Here is a 23,468-nt window from a genome sequence, read left to right as displayed (position 1 = left end):
AGGCTTGGATTACACCGTCCTGTCTGTGTGCTCACCTTCAAAATGGCTACGGTGGAAACATCCTTTATATTGGCCATTTTCATCAAGTGAAAACCCGGCATCGTCGTTCTAAGGTGAGAAGTTCAAGCAGGGGTCTTTTTTTTAGAGATTGGCCATTATGCAGCTTCTTCATTATTGGTCTGCAGCATCTAATAAAAAATAAAACACAGCCGGCATTAAAGTCACGATTAATATTATTAAAAAAAAAACATTGACAGGAAAGACATTGAATCATTTTTACCCAAACAACAAAATGCAAACATTTTGGTTAGAAGAAATACCGTATTTTCCGGACTATAAGTCACACTTTTTTTCATAGGTTGGCCGTTCCTGCGACTTATACTCCAGAGCGACTTATAAATGAAAAAAACTGTTTATGTTACATAAACACTGGACACCTTCTCTGTTTATGTTTATTTTTAGTGTAGCTGAATAACCATTGTGTTAGCATATCTTACATCTATTCAGCCTGTTCTCTTCTTTTATTTATTTTATTTATTTATTCTTTTATTAATGTTAGAACTTGCCTTCCAAGAGGACGTAATGTCTGTTTTGGTCAAGTAGTTTGGAAAATAAATTACCCGCAAAAAATGCGACTTATACTCCAGTGCGACTTATGTATGTTTTTTTCTACCTAATTATGCATTTTTGGCCTTGTGCGACTTGTACTTCAGTGCGACTTATGTATGTTTTTTTTCTGCCTGATTATGTATTTTTGGCCTTGTGCGACTTAAACGCCATTGCAACTTATGTATGTCTTTTTCTACCTAATTATGCATTTTTGGCCTTGTGCGACTTATACTCCAATGTGACTTATGTATGTTTTTTTTTGACCTAATTATGCATTTTTGGCCTTGTGCGACTTATACTCCAGTGCAACTTATGTATGTTTTTTTTCTACCTGATTATGCATTTTTGGCCTTGTGTGACTTATACTCTGGAGCGACTTATGTCTGTTTTTGTCTACCTAATTATGCATTTTTGGCCTTGTGTGACTTATGTATGTTTTTTTCTACCTAATTATGCATTTTTGGCCTTGTGCGACTTGTACTCCGGAGCGACTTATGTATGTTTTTTTTCTACCTACTAATTATGCATTTTTGGCCTTGTGCGACTTATTCTCCAGTGTGACTTATGCATGTTTTTTTTTCTACCTAATTATGCATTTTTGGCCTTGTGCGACTTATACTCCAGTGCGACTTATGTATGTTTTTTCTACCTAATTGTGCATTTTTGGCCTTGTGCGACTCATATTCCAGTGCGACTTATGCATGTTTTTTTTCTACCCAATTATGCATTTTGGCCTTGTGGGACTTATACTCCAGTGCGACTTATGTATGTTTTTTTCTGCCCAATTATGCATTTTTGGCCTTGTGCGACGAAATAAAAATAAAAATAAAAATAAAAATAAAAATAAAAATAAAAATAAAAATAAAAATAAAAATAAAAATAAAAATAAAAATAAAAATAAAAATAAAAATAAAAATAAAAATAAAAATAAAAATAAAAATAAAAATAAAAATAAAAATAAAAATAAAAATAAAAATAAAAATAAAAATAAAAATAAAAATAAAAATAAAAATAATTCTCAGTCATTTCATATTTCGCCAATAAAATGGAACAAGTGTGCTATGGAGACAATAACCTGTAGCACAGCCGCGTTAAAATCACTTTAAAACATTAAAATAAAAATAAAAAATGTATATAATTCTCAGTCATTTCATATTTCACCAATAAAATGGAACAAGTGCGCTATGGAGACAATAACCTGTAGCACATTGGCAGCTTCTTCATTATTGGTCTGCAGCATCTAATAAAAAATAAAACACAGCCGGCATTAAAGTCATGATTAATATTATTTAAAAAAAAAACATTGACAGAAAAGACATTGAATCATTTTTACCCAAACAACAAAATGCAAACATTTTGGTTAGAAGAAATACCGTATTTTCCAGACTATAAGTCGCACTTTTTTTCATAGGTTGGCCGTCGCTGCGACTTATACTCCAGAGCAACTTATAAATGAAAAAAATTGTTTATGTTACATAAACACTAGACACCTTTTCTGTTCATGTTTATTTTTAGTGTAGCTGAATAACCATTGTGTTAGCATATCTTACATCTATTCAGCCTGTTCTATATTCTTTTATTAATGTTAGAACTTTACTTCCCAGAGGACGTAATGTCTGTTTTGGTCAAGTAGTTAAAATAAATTACCCGCAAAAAATGCGACTTATACTCCAGTGCGACTTATGTATGTTTTTTTTACCTAATTATGCATTTTTGGCCTTGTGCGACTTGTACTTCAGTGCGACTTATGTATGTTTTTTTTCTACCTAATTATGCATTTTTGGCATTTTGGCCTCTTATATTCCGGAGCGACTTATGTATGGTTTTTTTCTACCTAATTATGCATTTTTGGCCTTGTGCGACTTATAATCCAGTGTGACTTATGTATGTTTTTTTCTACCTAATTATGTATGCATTTTTGGCCTTGTGCGACTTATACTCCAGTGTGACTTATGTATGTTTTTTTTCTACCTGATTATGCATTTTTGGCCTTGTGCGACTTATACTCCAGTGTGACTTATGTATGTTTTTTTCTACCTAATTATGCAATTTTGGCCTTTTGGGACTTATACTCCAGTGCGACTTATGTATGTTTTTTTCTGCCTAATTATGCATTTTTGGCCTTGTGCGACTTATACTCCAGTGCGACTTATGTATGTTTTTTTCTACCTAATTATGCATTTTTGGCCTTGTTCGACTTATATTCCAGTGCGACTTATGTATGTTTTTTCTACCAAATTATGCATTTTTGGCCTTGTGCGACTTGTACTTCAGTGCGACTTATATATGTTTTTTTTTCTACCTGATTATGCATTTTTGGCCTTGTGCGACTTATACTCCAGTGTGACTTATGTATGTTTTTTTTCGACCTAATTATGCATTTTTGGCCTTGTGCGACTTATAATCCAGTGCGACTTATGTCTGTTTTTTTCTGCCCAATTATGCATTTTTGTCCTTGTGTGACTAAAAATAAAAAACTAAAAATAAAACTAAAAATAAAAATAAAAATAAAAATAAAAATAAAAATAAAAATAAAAATAAAAATAAAAATAAAAATAAAAATAAAAATAAAAATAAAAATAAAAATAAAAATAAAAATAAAAATAAAAATAAAAATAAAAATAAAAATAAAAATAAAAATAAAAATAAAAAACAATATATAATTCTCAGTCATTTCATATTTTGCCAATAAAATGGAACAAGTGTGCTATGGAGACAATAGCCTGTAGCACAGCCACGTTAAAATCACTTAAAAACATTAAAATAAAAATAAAACATGTATATAATTCTCAGTCATTTCATATTTCGCCAATAAAATGGAACAAGTGCGCTATGGAGACAATTACCTGTAGCACAGCCGCATTACTTAAAAACCCTTTTTAACATTCTATTTAATGATATAATATAATCATGAGTTGTACTCATGGTATGACAAAAAGGCTCTGGAGGCACCCAAGACCAAAAAGGTTGGGAAATTGGACCTAGGAATGTCTAAATCATTCCAACAGGGGGCAGCATTGCATTACACGTCTTGAGGTGGTGTGCTCGGCTAAAAGGGCTCAGTTTTATCCATCCCTGTTCGAATCATCCCAACAGAGGAAAGTATACACTATAAAGCATTTGCATTAGATCAAGCATATCTTCCCTGTCTCTGAACGCATCATGGCTGCATTCAGAGTGCAAAAAGCCTCAGGCTCATATCTGATCAATAAAAAGGCTTGCTTACAAAGGCCTAAAAGTTCCATAAAATATCATATTATACCAAGACTTTCAACCTTAGGAATTAAATAATTCTATATTTATTAGGTGCTGTCAATTGAATAAATGATTTAATCGCGATAATTGCATTTTTGTCCACAGGTAACTCAGAATTAATCACATTTGATCGCAGATGGAAATAAGTATGATCTATAAGTAGTATTTTTTAATTCACTTTTATTCATGAAGTTATTAGTACGATTAATTATTCATAATAATTACTAATAATGGATGAGTGTTTACAGCACAGGCCACACAGCTAGAAGACCTGAGTTTGATTCCCCGCTCTGGCATCTGTGTGGAGTTTGCATGTTCTCCCCATGCATGTGTGGGTTTTCTCCGGGTATTCCAGGTTCTTCCCACAATCCTAAAAAAATTGCTAGGTTAATTGGCGACTCCAAATTGTCCATAGGTATGAATGTGAGTGTGAATGGTTGTTTGTCTATATGTGCCCTGTGATTGGCTGGCAACCAGCCTCTTGCATGAAGTCAGCTGGGATAGGCTAGGCCACACTCACACAGGATAATCGGTAGAAAATCAATGAATTACTAATAATGAATGAAATGAGTGAAATAATTATTAATAATAATTATTTCATAATTGTTAATAATAATTATTTCATAATTACTAATAATAACTATGTTGTAATTATTAATAACAATAAATTCATAATTATTATTAATTATTAGTTCATTATTATTAATAATATTTCACAATTATTAATAATAATCATTAATAATGACTATTTCATAATTATTAATAATAATTATTTCATAATAATGAATAATGATTAATAATGATTATTTCATATGTATTTTACTATAGTGAATACACATTTTAAAATTATATTTATATATAATTATATAATATATATTATATAATATATATTATATAATTATAATAATTATTTAATATGTATTTTACCATAATGAAAACACATTTTTAAATTAAAAATGTTTTTTTAATTAAACTGTCAGTTTATGCATTGGTGGGAGCCATGTCACAATTTGGGGTTAAAATTATTTTAAATCACAAGCAAACACAATTTAAGAGTCTTTTATGCCTGCAATAGAAATGTTGACTAATTGATAATCAATAACAGGAAATATCCTGGTGGAACACGTGGAGCACGTTCCTACATCAACACAGGTGTTTGCACTGCGTACACAAAGTCAACCAGGACAATTCAAATCTCACATGATGCTGATTTTTTTTTTTATGATCTTAAAAAAATAGTGTTAGGACCTGTTAAGCTTGTGTACGATGACTGAAGGCTGCAAACGAGTGGAAGCTGGGGTTACTGTGGGCGTATAAATAATGCATGAATGCAAAGAAGAACAGATGTGCAGAGAGAAAATCCATGTCGCTGTCGGTGCATCAGCAAAAAACGAGTGACTGACATCATTAATTTAGACTCTCTGCTCTGCCATAAAAGAAATATAAGTATATAAGTAAGTATTATTCTCATGATTGTATTTGTTGAAGTTGAATACCTCATCATTCAAAAGGTTATTAAAAGAGGCCACACACGTGCTCTTTCCACAGGACTGCTCACCTGGAACACGGTCCTTGATTGTAACCCGAGATGGGACAGTGAACGCCTCATGGACCACCCATCCTCTGTCTACTGGCTCATGACAGATGGTCACTAATGCACTACAAAATTAGGTTAAATGGCAACTCCATATAGGTATGAATGTGAGTGTGAATGGTTGTTTGTCTATATGTGCCCTGTGATTGGCTGGCTGGCCACCAGTCCAGGGTGTATTGTGCCCGAAGACAGCTGGGATAGGCTCCAGCATACCCCAGCGACCCTCGATAAAGGATGGATGGAAGGACAAACTGAAGGATTCTAACATCAGACTGGAATAAATCATATGCAGGGTTACAGGGGGTGCTGGAGCCTATCCCAGCCGTCTTCGGGCGAGAGGCGGGGTACACCCTGGACTGGTGGCCAGCCAGCCAATCACAGGGCACATATAGACAAACAACCATTCACACTCACATTCATACCTATGGACAATTTGGAGATGGCCGAGGGTGGAATTGAACTGGGGTCTCCTGTGAGCTGTGAGCTAACCACTTTACCACCATGCTAAACTTAAACATTCATTCATTAATTTTCTACCGCTTTTCCTCACGAGGGTCGCAGGGGGTGCTGGAGCCTATCCCAGCTGTCTTGGGGCGAGAGGCGGGGTACACCCTGGACTGGTGGCCAGCCAGCCAATCACAGGGCACATATAGACAAACAACCATTCACACTCACATTCATACCACTTACTGAGTCTTTTGAGCTCGCATAGTAGTTGGTTAATATTCTGCATCATACATTGGTAGTGTATTGTCTGGTTGATGCGGCACAATACTCTTACTGTAGTACTGTAGCTATATATGCATTCATTCATTCATTCATTTTCACGAGTGTCATGGGGATGCTGGAGCCTATCCCAGCTGTCTTCGGGCGAGAGGCGGGGTACATCCTGGACTGGTGGCCAGCCAGCCAATCACAGGGCACATATAGACAAACAACCATTCACACTCACATTCATACCTATGGACAATTTGGAGTCGCCAATTAACCTAGCATGTTTTTGGAATGTGGGAGGAAACCGGAGTACCCGGAGAAAACCCACGCATGCACGGGGAGAACATGCTGTGAGGTCTACGCGCTAACCACTAGACCGCCGTGCAGCCTGCATCTATTATATATTATTATTTATGTATCATTATCTACTATTATTATTATTATATATTATTATGTATTATTATACAGGAGCCAGGCAACAACATTTTGTTGCTGTGTTATTGTGCAATGACAATAAAGGAAGTCTATGTCTATGTCTCTATTCCATTGAAGAAATGATAATTTACATTGTAAAAAAATGGATAAATTGTACTTTTGGAGACATACATTCTAAGCTATACACACAAAATGACTTTTACCCCATCTAAATTCCAGATTTTGAACAAATCCAAATTGTTTAAATCTACTACAATATGGGACCTTAAAGAATTGAGTGGATATCAGACACATACCAGATGGCGGCAACCCCTGCGTCTTCCTGTGGGACGCCATCGTCTGTACTTTATTGATCTGCTCAGCCACCCTTTTGTTCATGGTCTGTCCTCTCTGATGGACACATTTTGCATCTCTGTGTATTGGACCAAAAAAAACAAAACAGTATTACAATTCATATCATTTTACCAAATTAACATTACTTTCAGTAGTACAATGCTTTGGACCAGGGGTCTCAAACTCAATTTACTTGGGGGCCACTGGAGCTAGGGTCTGGGTGAGACTGGGCCGCATCAGGTTTTCCAAAAAAAAAAAAATGCATTTATTAAAAACAAAAAAAAATTAAAAAACTTCGCTTTGGTTCCAATTTTCTACAATAAAAGCTCTGATAAAACATTCCACTGTTCTCAAATATCTTAATTTTTTTTTCTACACAAAATAAGATGAAAAATAAATAAACAAATCAAGAATAAAGAAAATCAATCAATCAGTAATAAATAAATATAATAATAATAATAAAACGGCAAATAATAAAAACTTAAGAAACCACATATAGTTGGTGGGTAGACAAATTATTTTTTTCAGATTAAAATGAACAAAGCATTATTAGAGCCCTGTAGACATGACAAAACACGACTATAGTCACATTTATACTTTTTTTATTTACAACATATTGCGCAACTGCAGGGTCTTGAGACACATGCTAACTCGCAAACTAGAGAGCTAGCGACCTAAACGGTAGCCTTCAAGTTATTTCCTTTCAACTTAAATAGCCAAAAACTTACCACTTCCACACGGATAGGGAGGATAACTATTAACAGTTATTTAACCTTTAACATGAACATTAATCAAACTTAATAATTTTTTCTGGGTACATGATACCATACAGCATCCATATCAAATGTGCGCGGGCCGTACTAACATTAAACTTTCATATCAAGGCGGGGGCCTCAACCTAGTGTCCTGCGGGCCACATTTGGCCCGCGGGCCGCATGTTTGAGGCCCCTGCTTTGGACCTTTATATGTTGTGCTTTTGACTTTTATAGCTTGCAGTCCAATATTAGCCCCATGGGATACTTTTGTATAGATGACCCCTTGGCAAGCAAAAAAAAGACTCAAATTCTACCTCAATTTAAGAACGTGGCCTTGAATGCATCTTTGAAACATTCCAAAAGTTGGAAGAATTTTTCCAAAACTAAAGCATGACAATAATTGAGCTTCATTATCTCATCAAGTATCAACTCGTTTAGTGTCCTGGGTGTCCTTTTGCTGCTGGGTAGACTGAAAAAGGGAACAAGCAGGACGACATGTTAAGTCATGATCTGAACTCATGGCGCTCTCCGTGTTTTATATCACGCCAAAATTTGGCCCCGGGTGTTTTTTTTTTTTATTCAACAGAATATCCCCTCTTCTCATGCATAAAGGCAGCAGTGTTTTGTCCCAGGAGCGACCCAGTTATTGAAGTCACAGTATACAAAAGAAAGAAATCAGTGTTCCTGCACGGAAAAAAAAGAAGTAGATTATGAAAAGTTTGTAGAAGTTAAGCGTCTCACAACAATATGTCACTTGTGTATTACACCTTTCTTACCATACTTAAAATGCGCCAATCAACATCTCAAAATGGTTTACAAAAGCACATAATTGCCGGGAGTTTATAATTAGCACAAAGCAAAAAAAAAAAAAAGAGCTGTGGCTGTAGGCAACTTCATGAAGCCGCTGTAATAAATAATTCCACAAGATGGTAAGCATCCTGCAGTTTTATTTCCATCTGCATTCGCTTTGAAATGTTACTGCTAAGCTATTAGTGTAATACACGTGTTATACTGCGTTTACAGTGAACTCTGGGCTGCACGGTGGATGAGTGGTTAGCGCGTAGACCTCACAGCTAGGAGACCTGAGTTCAATCCCACCCTCGGCTATCTCTGCGTGGAGTTTGCATGTTCTCCTTGTGCATGTGTGGGTTTTCGCCCACATTCCAAAAACATGCTAGGTTAATTAGCGACTCCAAATTGTCCATAGGTATGAATGTGAGTGTGAATGGTTGTTTGTCTATATGTGCCCTGTGATTGGCTGGCCACCAGTCCAGGGTGTACCCCGCCTCTCGCCCGAAGACAACTGGGATAGGCTCCAGCACCCCCGCGACCCTCGTGATGACAAGCAGTAGAAAATGAATGAATAACATCAATAAGAATAATACAAGAAATGCTGGAGCCTATCCCAGCTGACGTTAGGTGAGAGGCGGGGTACACTCTGGACTGGTTGCCAGCCAATCATTCATTCATTCATTAATTAACTTTCTACCGCTAATCCTCATGAGGGCGTCGCGGGGGTGCTGGAGCCTATCCCAGCTGTCTTCGGGTGAGAGGCGGGGTACACCCTGGACTGGTGGCCAGCCAATCACAGGGCACATATAGACAAACAACCATTCACACTCACATTCATACATCCTTACTGATTGTAGAAAAAAGTCTTTCTATCTGTGATTAATTATGAGTTAACTATGTACAAAATGTGATTAATTTGTGATTAAATATTTTAGGCGAATGATAATTTCAGTGAGTGTGAATGGTTGTTTGTCTATATGTGCCCTCTGATTGGCTGACTGGCGACCAGTCCCGAGTGTACCCCGCCTCTCGCCCGAAAATAGCTGGGATAGGCTCCAGCACCCCCGCGAGGATAAGCGGCAGAAAATGAATGAATGAACAATGAACTCTGGTTGGGTAGTTTGCTCCTTACTGATATTACAACAATGGTTCTGTTGCTGCTGTGTTAACGAGTTAACTAACTAGTTAACTCATGTCTATGTTTATTAAAGGGAACAATTTCACTTTTACATGCACCTAAATCATAATCAAATGTATATTAGTGAGTTTTCAAATTATGGAAATAACAGCCTCTCCAATTATTAGTGAGTTTAGTGTGTGTGTGTGTGTGTGTGTGCGCGTGGAATGGGCGTGGTCAAGGGAGATGAAGCCTCTGAGCCGAGCGCCTGTGTTTCACTACGAGCAGAAAGCGTACAAAGAACATAAGATAAATGGGCCGAACTCTGCTAATAGCTTCTCCCGTGAACGGATTGCGTCCACGGAAAGCGGACACTTTGACTCCACGGAAGCTTTTTGACTAGGCAAGACACAAACGGAAGCATGTTTGCTAAGTTTATACGGAATCTGTGAGAGCCTCATCCTCTCTCTTGCTGTTCAATTGCTCCTTTTGGGAAAGATGGGAAGGATTTACAGGATGAATATTATTTTTCTGTACATACTGTATGGACTGGTGAGTAGTTTTTGACTTACTTATTACTTACTTACGTGTGTGTTTTGTTCGAGAAGTTTTGACTTTTGTCATTTAATGGCGCTCGAGGTGCACCTGCGCGTGACAGCTGGTTGGAGTATGGTATTGATGTGATTTAAAAAAAAACTTTATTTAAAAACGTAGTGGATTCAGCATTAGCTACGCATGCTCAGTGTAATAAGAACAGGAGCGATATGTTTGCTAGCTTAGAAGTTAGAACTTTTAAGCTAGCAAACATATGTATTGTATTCAAGGGTGTGAATATGTGAATATAATAATACGAAACATATGTATTGTATTGTATTAAACATATGTTCAATACATGAATACACAAAAAGACAGAATATATCTGTATCCCCAAAAAATGTTATGTTACACGTGACCCCTGTGTTAACGGATGTTGCAGCATTTTTAAGCCTTGAGGGTAAGGCAAAACTCTAAAAAGTCACATTGTTAGACGCTCCCAAATTTATTTAGCTCCAGTCCCTCCGAGGCCAGTGCAGACCCTGCAAGGACATAAATATTTGTGCGGTGTGTCACATATGACAGGTGTGTCAGGGTTTCACAGTACCCAGCGGGTTTGTCAAGATTTTGCAACAGCAGCTATGCATCATTCTTCCGACTACAGGCATGCAATATTTAATCCTCTCTAAAAACATGTTAGGAAATGTGCTTGTGGTAATAATAGTCATAACAATGCTTATTTCCAGTACGTTTCATATAGTAACCGTACACAGATGCAAAAACCTGGTCACACAATGTTGTGGGGCGGCGTTCCATTCCATAACAAAGAGTAGCAATTCACTGGTTGTGATGGTCACTTTTACATGAAGAGCCCACCAAAATTGATTCAACAAAGTTGAACGTTCTTCCGACTCCCAAACAGTGGACTTAGTCTCCGATGCACACTACGTTGTGGGGATGAAGGCCGTCATTTTAGAGGATGGAGTCCCACACCAAATCCCATATTGATATACTGTATTACTGCATTGTAAATCATGATAAGCCTTTCTAATGATGAAGACGCCACCCTTACGAAAAGAAAATATATTTATCAATATATTACTTTAAATATATTGTATTATATTATATTATTTTTCCATTATATTTTCCAATACATTATATATTATGAATACATGGAATAATATATTTTGTACATATATTATACAATATATTATATATTCATGTAATATATGGCAATATATTGCAGAATATACAAATGATTGCCGCTTTCAATATATTGAAATATATTAAATCCAAAGATATAATATATGAGTTTATTAATTAATTAATTAATTCACTTTCTACCGCTTTTTCCTCACGAGGGTCGCAGGGGGTGCTGGAGCCTATCCCAGCTGTCTTTGGGCGAGAGGCGGGGTACACCCTGGACTGGTGGCCAGCCAATCACAGGGCACATATAGACAAACAACCATTCACACTCACATTCATACCTATGGACAATTTGGAGTCGCCAATTAACCTAGCATGTTTTTGGAATGTGGGAGGAAACCGGAGTACCCGGAGAGTATGTGAGTTTATATATCCCAAATTATATGCAATTTTATATATGTAAAAATATAGCCCTTTTTTGGTCTTGATTGCAAGATATTTTGTATATTTTGTATCAATATGTATCAATATGTACACATATATGATCTATGCATATATTGGAAAATATAAACATAAGATCCCATATATGGAAATGTATTTCCCAATACATTGCATTATATTTGCAAATATACTGCAATATATTTTTTTCCCATAAGGGTCCATTAAACAATGCTACTATATTGGTGCGACATCTTCTTCTCCACATTTGATGTTGCAAATAAATGGCGGTGTGGCCCACACTGATCCTACAGGATAGGTTAAAGCCATTGAAGACGCCATTTTTTTTTCTACTACCAAATTCAGGCAGTAGTCTTTGATAAACACCAAATATTGGGACTTTAAAGGATGGGTTCCAGACTATGAGGCCACTTGTCACATGTTTTTTTTCCATTGATGAAGACGCCCCACATCATTGCACTTCGTCGGGGTCAAATATTCAACCTTGACGGCCAAAATGAGTTTTCTTCGCAGGGTGGTTGGGCTCTCTCTTTGAATAAGGATGATACAGTAAACCTCGGATATATCGGATTCAATTGTTCCCACTGGTTTTGTCCGATATAAGCGAAATCCGTTATATGCGTATACCGGAAAATGTCCGTTTTACGCATATATCGGATTTATATCCGGTATATGCGTAAATCGGATTTTATCCGTTATAAAAAGGCACTTCCTTGACTATGTTTCCAATGTACCTGGACGCACAGGCAACGCTGCAAACGCTGCAAATGACGTCGTATAGCGGCCTGTCACGATTCGGCGAATCGGAGCGCCACGATGCGGCCATCCGATATATGCAAGGGAAATTTAATGGAAATGCATTGGAACGGGACTGGAGATTTTGTCCGAAATAGGCGAAATCCGTTATAAAAAATCTGATATATGCAATGAATTTTGATTGGAAATGCATTACAGAAAAATCGGTTCTTTTTTATCTGTCCGAATTTCCAATATATCCGAGTCCGATATATCCGAGGTTTACTGTAATAGGAGAGACCTGTAGTGGAACCGCTACTCATCCGCATGGACAGGAAGTGGCTTGGGCATCTGGTTATGATGCCTCCTGGACGCCTCCCTGGCATATGTTCATCTACACTGGATCGTTTTTTAGCATCTTCTTTCAGAATACAGACTCATTACTGAACACTATGAACTGAACTATGTTAATGATTGACAACCTCATGGTTGAGCACTAACTAGCATGCCATCCCCCCACAGCAGTGTGTGACCAGGTTACTGAGAGAATGAAAAGAATGCATTGTAAAATTGCCAATACGTATGTCTGGTTTCTTCCTGTTATCGATAAAACATCAATCACGCATCAAAAAGAACACTAGCATGTATCGGCAAGACGCATTAATAATCTACCTAACACTCTTTGATGTTTCTATGTTGAAAGCATGTCTGGATTTAAATCAAGTCCACTTTACGAGGAACGGCTGCCTGTGGCGGACCTCTAATGGTTTAACAAGCGCTGACAGCCCGGGTCCAGAGGTTAAGTGCCTCCAACTGAAAATTGACTGCAGCATTAGCGGGATTGGTCCGAGTTCTGTTGCGAGTCCAGATGCCCCGTACGGAGAGTGCAAGCGCGGGGTCGTTTTGATGTGGTCGTGTCATCAACAAGGGGTCGGAAGGTGAAAGTTGAAGAACGCGCATAACATGCAATATGAGCTGCGCTGTTTTGCGCTGACATCAGCGGCATCGACAGAAAGCGAGGCGGTCCGTCATTATAGCTTGCTTGGAGCGACTTGGGGTCAAAAGTAGGGACAAGTAAAAAAAAAAAAAAAAATGGCGTCGATTGAAAAGTGTCATTCAAATATTCGTGAACAGGTTTGTTCAGATGTGAAGCTGTTTGTCAGTCGTGTGTATGAGTGAGGACGTAGGTGGGTGTGTGGGGTGGGTGCATCAGGAGTCAGATAAGGATGAGTGAGTGTGACGACAGATTGCTGGTCTGTGTTGTCTTCAGGCTGGAGTAGATTGCCAAACACATTAAGGTTTGAATGGTATTACAAACTGTACATGTCTAGTCAATAACATGTTTTTCTATTAAGAGGGATCTTCCCCTCCCATACACACACATATATATATTACCTGCCAGCTGACTCACACCTGCCTGGGGGGGACACACTTGATGTTCGGTCGAGATGTTGTCAGCAACATTCCACACACACTTGAACTCTGGCAAAGATTATAACGAGGACACACTCATGTGTGTGTGCAGTTTGCATGTTCTCCCCGTGCATGCGTGGGTTTGCTCCGGGTACTCCGGTTTCCTCCCACATTCCAAAAACATGCTAGGTTAATTGGCGACTCCAAATTGTCCATAGGTATGAATGTGAGTGTGAATGGTTGTTTGTCTGTATGTGCCCTGTGATTGGCTGGCGACCAGTCCAGGGTGTACACCGCCTCTCCCCTGAAGACAGCTGGAATAGGCTCCAGCACCCCCGCGACCCTCGTGAGGATAAGCGGTAGAAAATGAATGAATGAATTTCTGGGCTGCACGATGGTAAGTGGTTTGTGCGCATGCCTCACAGCTAGGAGAACAGAGTTCAATTCCACCCACGGCCATCTTTGTGTGGAGTTTGCATGTTCTCCCCGTGCATGCGTGGGTTTTCTCCCACATTCCAAAAACATGCTAGGTTAATTAGCGACTCCAAATTGTCCATAGGTATGAATGTGAGTGTGAATGGTTGTTTGTCTATATGTGCCCTGTGATTGGCTGGCCACCAGTCCGGGGTGTACCCCGCCTCTCGCTCGAAGACAGCTGGGATAGGCTCCAACACCCCTGCAACCGTCGTGAGGAAAAGCGGTAGAAAATGAATGAATGAATGAATTTCCGGGCTGCACGGTGGTTGAGCGGTTTGTACGAAGGCCTCACAGCTAGGCGACCCAAGTTCAATTCCACCCACGGCCATGTCTGTGTGGAGTTTGCATGTTCTCCCCGTGCATGCGTGGGTTGCTCTTATACAGAAGCAATAGAAATGTAAACACAAGATAACATTAAAAAGATGTACAAACATTCATAAAAGTCTAACAATAAAATATGCATGTGATGTATTTATGTACATAATAAGTGTTACGTCTTTACATAATCACATTTTTACTTTTTTTTTTACATAATATTTAATACTTTACATCCAAAGGCTCTGCACAAATAAATCAATACTAACAATTTACAAACAAATCATAACTTACTAATAAATCAATACTGAACAGTTTGCACCATAATAATATTTTAAGGGCTGGATAAAAGCGTGCAAATAATCATGTGATATGATGGGCCACGAAGGATGGTCTGAATGCAGACCTTGGTTGAATAACATGGCAGCCATCAAGCAAAACATCCTCTGGACTTTGCAATGAATTATCCATAAGTCATTCACATTTGTGTAATGATGATTTATGCCTAGACGTTTTCCCCACAACCCTTAGGGACCACCACAAATTCACGCATGAATGGATATTCTTAGATCGTAAAAGTGTACCTAATGCTGTGTCCTTTCTTACAAATATACTAAAAACACACACATACAAAAAAACAAACAATTACTCGTCATTTTGACCTCACAAGCCAGTTGGTTGTTGCATCTTTTAGCATGATTCACCCTGGAGAACAAGTTGTGCTGAAGAGAGAAGCTGGGAGGGGGCCTCGTGTCAAAACAAACACACACACACACACACACACACACTGACAGCTGAAGAATGCTTGTGTGTATCAGAGACACAAACATCCTCACCTTGATTTGTGTGCTAATAATCTGTCAAATATGCAGAACCGATGTAGTATATTAGTGTAACCAACAGAGGCACTGACGAGTCAAGTACTTTATGGCCTGATGAAGAACCTCAGGATCAGCAATATTCATTCATTCATTCATTTTCTACCGCTTGTCCTCATGAGGGTTGCAGGTATGCTGGAGCCTATCCCAGCTGCCTTCGGGCGGGGTACACCCTGGACTGGTGGCCAGCCAATCACAGGGCACATATAGACAAACAACCATTCACACTCACATTCTACACATTATCACATTCTACTCACATTGTCTATGGACAATTTGGAGTCGCTAATTAACCTAGCATGTTTTTGGAATGTGGGAGGAAACCGGAGTACCCGGAGAAAACCCACGCATGCACGGGGAGAACATGCAAACTCCACACAGAGATGGCCGTGGGTGGAATTGAACTTGGGTGTCCTAGCTGTGTGGCATGCGCGCTAACCACTCGTCCACCAGTTTAGATGTGGTAGTATTCATTCATTCATTCATTCATTTTCTACCGCTTGTCCTCACAAGGGTTGCAGATATTCTGGAGCCTATCCCAGCTGTCTTCAGGCGAGAGGCGGGGTACACCCTGGACTGGTCGCCAGCCAGCCAATCACAGGGCACATATAGACAAACAACCATTCACACTCACATTCATACCTATGGACAATTTGGGGTCGCTAATTAACCTAGCATGTTTTTGGAATGTGGGAGGAAACCGGCGTACCCGGGGAGAACATGCAAACTCCACACAGAGATTGTCGAGGGTGGGATTGAACTCTGGTCCCCTAGTTGCGAGGTCTGCGGGCTAACCACTTGACCGCCGTGCAGCCATTTTCTATCATATGAATCAAATAAAAAACTATTAATTGTTGATTTTATTCATAGTCAAATAGACCAGTCCAGAGTGTACACTGTCGCCCCAAGACAGCTGGGATAGGCTCCAGCATACCCACGAGCCCACAAGGATAAGCAGCATAGTCAAATATGCATCCCGTAGAAATGAAAAATCATCTATAACAGGGGTGTCCAAAGTGTGGCTCAGTGGCAAAATACAATTAAACAGAAAAGTAAATGTTGATACTAACAATGCTAATAATAAAAACATATGAAGTATACATATTTAAATGGAACTGAATTCTTAGAGGAAAAATCTGTGATGTGTGTGTAATTGTTGCAGATGGTGCAGTGCTTGTACAATTGTTACCTCATGCAGAATTTTTTTTTTTTTAACTTTATTGGCAAGGGAAATCTGGGAGAAAAAAAAAACACAATTCTCATTGTTGTTTTAAATTTTGGACCAGTTAATTCCCACACTTTTCTGCATTTGGAACGTTTTCAAATGAAACAATGATTATTTATGTCTTTTGAGTGTTTTTTTTTTTAAAAAAAGGGCCGCAGGGATGTAAAGCAATCTTCATGTTTATATAACAACACAGAAAATTAAGAAGTAGATGAAGGCCAAAATATCATTCAACTCTTTCCATTCCCATAAATCACATAAGATAATGATGATGAAGTAAACAGTCAACACAAATGAATTGGATATGAAATAGTCTTCAATGTACCTCTTTGCCAGATTGTTGCGGGGACTGATGATGCCTCTGATGATGATTGACAGGTGGTGGCCACAGCCAAGAAGGAGGAGTGTTTATCGGGTCAGTACACCACGGATGGAAAGTGCTGCAAGCAGTGCCCGCCCGGCGAGGGTGTCGTCAAACCGTGTGGAGCCACGCAGACTGTGTGTTCACCCTGCCTGGACAGTAAGAAAACATGCTTATTAAATTATTATTATTTTATTTAATATATATATATTATTATTAATGACAACAAAGTGTGAGAAGATGACATGCATCACTGTTATGGTAACACTACCATGAAAACAGGAGTTCAGAATATTCAGGGAGATATTTTTCCAGTAATATCAACATTCATTCATTGTCTACCGCTTATCCTCACTATGGTCGCGGGGGATGCTGGAGCCTATCCCAGCTGTCTTTGGGCGAGAGGCGGGGTACACCCTGGACTGGTTGCCAGCCAATCACAGGGCACATATAGACAAACAACCATTCACATTCACTGAAATTATCATTCGCCTAAAATATTTAATCACAAATTAATCACATTTTGTACTCATAATTAATCACAGATAGAAATACTTTTTTCTACAATCAGTAAGGATGTATGAATGTGAGTGTGAATGGTTGTTTGTCTATATGTGCCCTGTGATTGGCTGGCGACCAGTCCAGGGTGTACCCTGCCTCTTGCCCGAAGACAGCTGGGATAGACTCCAGCACCCCTGCGACCCTCATGAGGATTAGCGGTAGAAAATGAATGAATTAATGAATGAATGATTGGCTGGCAACCAGTCCAGAGTGTACCCCGCCTCTCACCTAACTTCTGCTGGGATAGGCTCCAGCATTACTTGTAATATTGTTATTGATGTTATTTATTCATTCATTCTTTTTCTACTGCTTACCCTCACGAGGGTCGCATGGGTGCTGGAGCTTATCCCAGCTGTCTTCGGCCGAAAGGCGGGGTACACCCTGGACTGGTGGCCAGCCAATCACAGGGCACATATAGACAAACAACCATTCACACTCACATTCATACCTATGGACAATTTGGAGTCGCCAATCAACCTAGCATGTTTTTGGAATGTGGGAGGAAACCGGAGTACCCGAAGAAAACCCACGCATGCACGGGGAGAACATGCAAACTCCACACAGAGATGGCCGAGGGTGGAATTGAACCCTGGTCTCCTAGCTGTGAGGCCTGCGCGTTAACCACTCGAGCCGTTTTTGTTATCATGTCATAATAGCTAACCACACGACCGCCGTCCAGCCCCTGTTTTATTGATATAATATATAACATATCTTGGGCTCACACTCATATTCATACCAATGGTATCGCCAATTAACGATGGAGTTAATTGGAGTTAATTAATCTTTGGATTTACCAATTAACCTAGCATGTTTTTGGAATGTGGGAGGAAACCGGAGTACCCGGAGAAAACCCACGCATGCACGGGGAGAACATGCAAACTCCACACAGAGATGGCCGACGGTGGAATTGAACCCTGGTCTCCCAGCTGAGGTCTGCGTGCTAACCACTCGTTCTCCGTGCAGCAAGTGTCAACATAAAAAGTATAAATAGACTGGAATACCTGGCATGGCAGCATGTTAGGAAGTCAGCTGCTTTTGAGAGCTGATCCGGGATGACGGCCCCCCTTGTGGTCCATTACCATGTAGGGAGTGAACCTCGACCGGCCAGAAAGATTTAATGAAGAGTGGGAGAAGATACAAGATCCACTCCCAATTGTTGTCGAAAAATATACTCGACAATGTAGCATCTTTAAAGCGTCAGAGAAGTGAGATGGTGTCTACTCACAAGCGGAATTAAGATGATTTATATGAGAGTCTGCCTTTTGAGAGCGTTGGAGGTTAAGAGGACAGAGACCATAGAGGCCAGGGGTTGGTTCAGAGCCAGGACTGACAACATTCCCAGGGTTTTTCAGGCTACTCCTGGAAGGGTCACAGATAAGGAGACCATAAAGTGATCCAAATTTCAAGTCATGAGAGAAGTCAGAGACACAAAGGAGATAATTTATTGAGAAGGGGGTTCTACAGGAGGGTGAAGAGGCTTGATTTATTACTTCCTTGTTTATCTAAGCATCCCTTCCTCGAGAACAGAAAAGTCACTTTCTCCTGCATGGGCAATATGGAGGGTTTCCCAAATGAATGAATGAATTAATGAATGAATTGAACTATTTCCGGCTGCACGGCGGACAAGTGGTTAGTGCGCATGCCTCACAGCTAGGAGATCTGAGTTCAATCCCACCCTCAGCCATCTCTGTGTGGAGTTTGCATGTTCTCCCAGTGCATGCGTGGGTTTTCTCCGGGTACTCCGGTTTCCTCCCACATTCCAAAAACATGCTAGGTTAATTGGCGACTCCAAATTGTCCATAGGTATGAATGTGAGTGTGAATGGTTGTTTGTCTATATGTGCCCTGTGATTGGCTGGCGCGCCCGAAGACAGCTGGGATAGACTCCAGCACCCCCTGCGACTCTCGTGAGGAAAAGCGGTAGGAAATTAATTAACGAATTAATAGTTTGATCTGGGGCTGCACGGTGAACGAGTGGCTAGCGTGCAGCCACGCAGCTAGGAGACCTAAGTTTGATTCTGCATCTCTGTGGAGTTTGCATGTTCTCCCCAGTTTTCTCCGGGTACTCCGGTTTCCTCCCACATTCCAAAAACATGCTAGGTTAATTACCGACTCCAAATTGTCCATAGGTATGAATGTGAGTGTGAATGGTTGTTTGTCTATATGTGCCCTGTGATTGGCTGGCCACCAGTCCAGGGTGTACCCCGCCTCTCGCCTGAAGACAGCTGGGATAGGCTCCAGCACACATGCAACCCTCGTGAGGATAAGTGGTAGAAAATGAATGACTGGAACTATTTCCCTAATAATTTATTTGATGACTAATTTCTATTCATTTAATGGCATATTTATTTGGGATAGATTTTCATAGTCTCCAACCATGCATGTCTTGTTAATAATATCAGTCACAGGGTGTGGTTGTTCATCATAATCATCACATGCTGCAGTTGGAACGTTCATTAAAAAACAAGATAATTATGGAAAATGCCTAACGGGTCTGATCTACTGTGTTATTTGTGTGTGTGTGTGTGTGTGTGAGGCAGAAAATAATTACCGACCCTGAAATAAAATCATGCTTGTGGCTTCCTGTTATTGCTCAACAGCCTAATCAGTCCTTAAAAGTCTCACAGTTTAGCTGCCTAAACATGATCAATGGGAGACACATTCAAAAAGTGCCACGCAAAATTGAAAGTTGAAAGCTTCAAAATGCAAAAAGGAGAAGGGACCCCCTTCTGCTTTTTTCTTCAGTTTGTGCAGGGGCGTCAAACAGCAGGTGGCTCTGGGGAGATGTTGCAGGGGGAAGTGGGGCATCCCTTATGCCTGAAGGCCCTCGTCTGTCTGGTAATAAAAGTTCACAATGAGCGCCAAACGTGGGGGGTGCTGGAGCTTATCCCAGCTGTCTTGGGGTGAGAGGCGGGGTACACCCTGGACTGGTGGCCAGCCAATCACAGGGCACATATAGACAAACAACCATTCACACTCACATTCATACCTATGGACAATTTGGAGTCGCCAATTAACCTAGCATGTTTTTGGAATGTGGGAGGAAACCGGAGTACCCGGAGAAAACACACGCATGCAAACTCCACACAGAGATGCCCGAGGGTGGAATCGAATCCTGGTCTCCTATCTGTGAGGTCTGCGCGCTAACCACTCGTCCACCGTGCAGCCCCAAAACATGACATTATACCCACAAATAGAATATTATTGAAGGCCCTTCCCTTCCCTTCCCCAACCAGAACAACTGAGCCAAATAGCCTCGCTTTAGGATCATGCCGAACCAGGAAAAGACCATCTGTAGCCCTGCAGCATGTTCACGTCCCGCTTCAACACCCCCCCCTCCTCAACGTCCATACTCCAGGCTAGCATTATTAACGTATTGACTTGCATTATTGATGAATGGTACAATGATAATGGCTCTGAGAGCACTCGGGGAAGCACGTCTGAGTGTGTCTGTTAGACGGAAGGGAGGGTGTCGCAGGAGGTAATGGTGGGGGTGGGGGGTAACCAGGGTAACCCCCCACCCCCCTCGGGGCCGAACACCACATAAAAGTGAGGGACAGCATTTTGCACCCAAAAACTAGAGGAAGTCTCTGTGTTATCACAGCTAGCTTAGTTATGTTTAGGTTTAGTTCAAGACAAGACAAAGCCTTAGGTGAGTTAGATTTAGTTTATTATAGTTCAAATGTAAGTATCTTTTTCTTTACAGTTTCGTCTTTTAGTATTTTTAGTTCAGTTCAATTTCAGGTCATGTCACTTTTATTTGTTAATTTGTAATGGTTAAGTTCAATCCACTCCCTATTTTAAACTAAACATATTCATTCATTCATTTTCTACCGCTTATCCTCACGAGGGTGCTGGAGCCTATCCCAGCTGTCTTCGGACACCCTGGACTGGTGGCCAGCCAATCACAGGGCACATATAGACAAACAACCATTCACACTCACATTCATACCTATGGACAATTTGGAGTCGCCAATTAACCTAGCATGTTTTTGGAATGTGGGAGGAAACCGGAGTACCCGGAGAAAACCCACGCATGCACGGGGAGAACATGCAAACTCCACACAGAGATGGCTGAGGGTGGGATTGAACTCGGGTCTCCTAGCTGTGAGGTCTGCACGCTAACCACTCGACTACCGTGCAAACATTCTTCATTCATTTTCTATCGCTTATCCTCACAAGGGTCGCGGGGGTACTGGAGCCTATACCAGCTGTCTTCAGGCGAGAGGCGGGGTATACCCTGGACTGGTCGCCAGCCAGCCAATCACATGGCACATATAGACAAACAACCATTCACACTCACATTCATACATATGGACAATTTGGAGTCGCCAATTAACCTAGCATGTTTTTGGAATGTGGGAGGAAACCGGAGTACCCGGAGAAAACCCACAGGGTGGGATTGAAATCGGGTCTCCTCGCTGTGAGGTCTGCGTGCTAACCACTCGACATCAGTTCAGTTAATAATACGACTTTTTTTTGTCACAGCATAGCCTTTATATTTGCACTACTGTATTTCAACAACAGAAAAGGAAGCCTTTCTTTAAATTCCATCACCTCAAACATAATAAAGCGTGCCGCCTGTCAAGGATTTACGAGCATTAATAGGGACTCTGCGGTGGTGAAGACCTCCCATCTCCCCATTCATCTTGATGTCGCACTCGCAGACGCACAACCTACTCTTACAAATGGGTCTGTTGCATAATTTAGTGTTTCCCAGTTCTCTATCCATCTGAAATACAATTCCATAAAACATGCAATATTGATTAAGTCCTTTGCAAATATATTTTTTTTCTCAAGTGGAAAAAAACATCTTTGTATGATACATTTAAGTTACATTTAAGAAGTGACATGATGCTGTCATTTAGACAGTTTTAGTAAGCGCTGCTGCATGGGATAATGTCGTTTTTTTGTGTCTCTAGCTTAAAGCTACTAGCGTTCCGTGTCTCCAACACTGTAACTCTGTCACACACTTAATAGATACCGTATATCACACACAACAACATTAAGGAGTGGGACAGGAGGACACAAAAGTTAGCAACACTACCATAACTGACATTACACTCACCTTATCAGCAACATCATGCTAGGTTAGCCTATTTGCTAAAGAAAAACTTAATTCATTCATTCATTCATTTTCTACCGCTTATCCTCGCAAGGGTCGCGGGGGGTGCTGGAATCTATCAGGGTACATCCTGGACTGGTCGCCAGCCAATCACAGGGCACATATAGACAAACAACCATTCACACTCACATTTATACCTATGGACAATTTGGAGTCGCTAATTAACCTAGCATGTTTTTGGAATGTGGGAGGAAACCGGAGTACCCGGAGAAAACCCACGCATGCATGGGGAGAACATGCAAACTCCACACAGAGATGGCTGAGGGTGGGCTTGAACTCAGGTCTCCTAGCTGTGAGGTCTCCGTGCTAACCACTCGTCCGCCGTGCAGCCCAAGAAAAACTTTATGATCAAATTTACAGCGTAAAAGGCGACCTATCGTACTTATTTTCGGGACTTTGTATTGTATTGTGGACACCTAGCTACACACTATAACCCACACAGAAAGCTTTGTAGATCTTTCAGACTCTGCGCCTATTCCAGCAGTGTTTTCTTGGACTTGGTGATCTGTGTAATTATTCCATCCACAGTGAATTATGCCTCGACCACTGTTTTGATTGACTGAATTTTGAGGTAGAAAAGTAGTTCAGTGGAGAAAAAGTTGTACTCATGCTAGTATCAAATCTTGCTAATATTGA

The 23,468-nt window shown here is 40.1% G+C and overlaps 1 protein-coding gene and 1 long non-coding RNA gene across 2 annotated transcripts in view; one reads left to right on the top strand and one right to left on the bottom strand.

Annotated features, from left to right (window-relative positions):
• Positions 1–65: 65 nt before the first annotated feature.
• Positions 66–17,289, bottom strand: LOC131109955 (uncharacterized). Its single transcript, XR_009120806.1, has 4 exons — positions 17,112–17,289; positions 6,904–7,019; positions 1,808–1,849; positions 66–188 (listed from the first exon to the last, which is right to left on the bottom strand). It is a non-coding gene; the product is annotated as an uncharacterized LOC131109955 (long non-coding RNA).
• ngfrb (nerve growth factor receptor b) overlaps positions 9,858–23,468 on the top strand; it is a 36,392-nt gene continuing 22,781 nt past the window's right edge. Inside the window, exons 1-2 of the mRNA XM_058062542.1 lie at positions 9,858–10,156; positions 17,165–17,306. Of these exons, the coding sequence (XP_057918525.1) occupies positions 10,103–10,156; positions 17,165–17,306 (196 nt within the window). The 5' untranslated portion in view covers positions 9,858–10,102. The remainder of the gene's footprint in view (positions 10,157–17,164; positions 17,307–23,468) is intronic.

The sequence above is a fragment of the Doryrhamphus excisus genome, chromosome 22 (assembly GCF_030265055.1).
Source record: "Doryrhamphus excisus isolate RoL2022-K1 chromosome 22, RoL_Dexc_1.0, whole genome shotgun sequence".
Taxonomy (NCBI): domain Eukaryota; kingdom Metazoa; phylum Chordata; class Actinopteri; order Syngnathiformes; family Syngnathidae; genus Doryrhamphus; species Doryrhamphus excisus.
The sequence above is the reverse complement of the archived record's forward strand: the minus strand, read 5'-3'. Positions and strand labels throughout refer to the sequence as shown.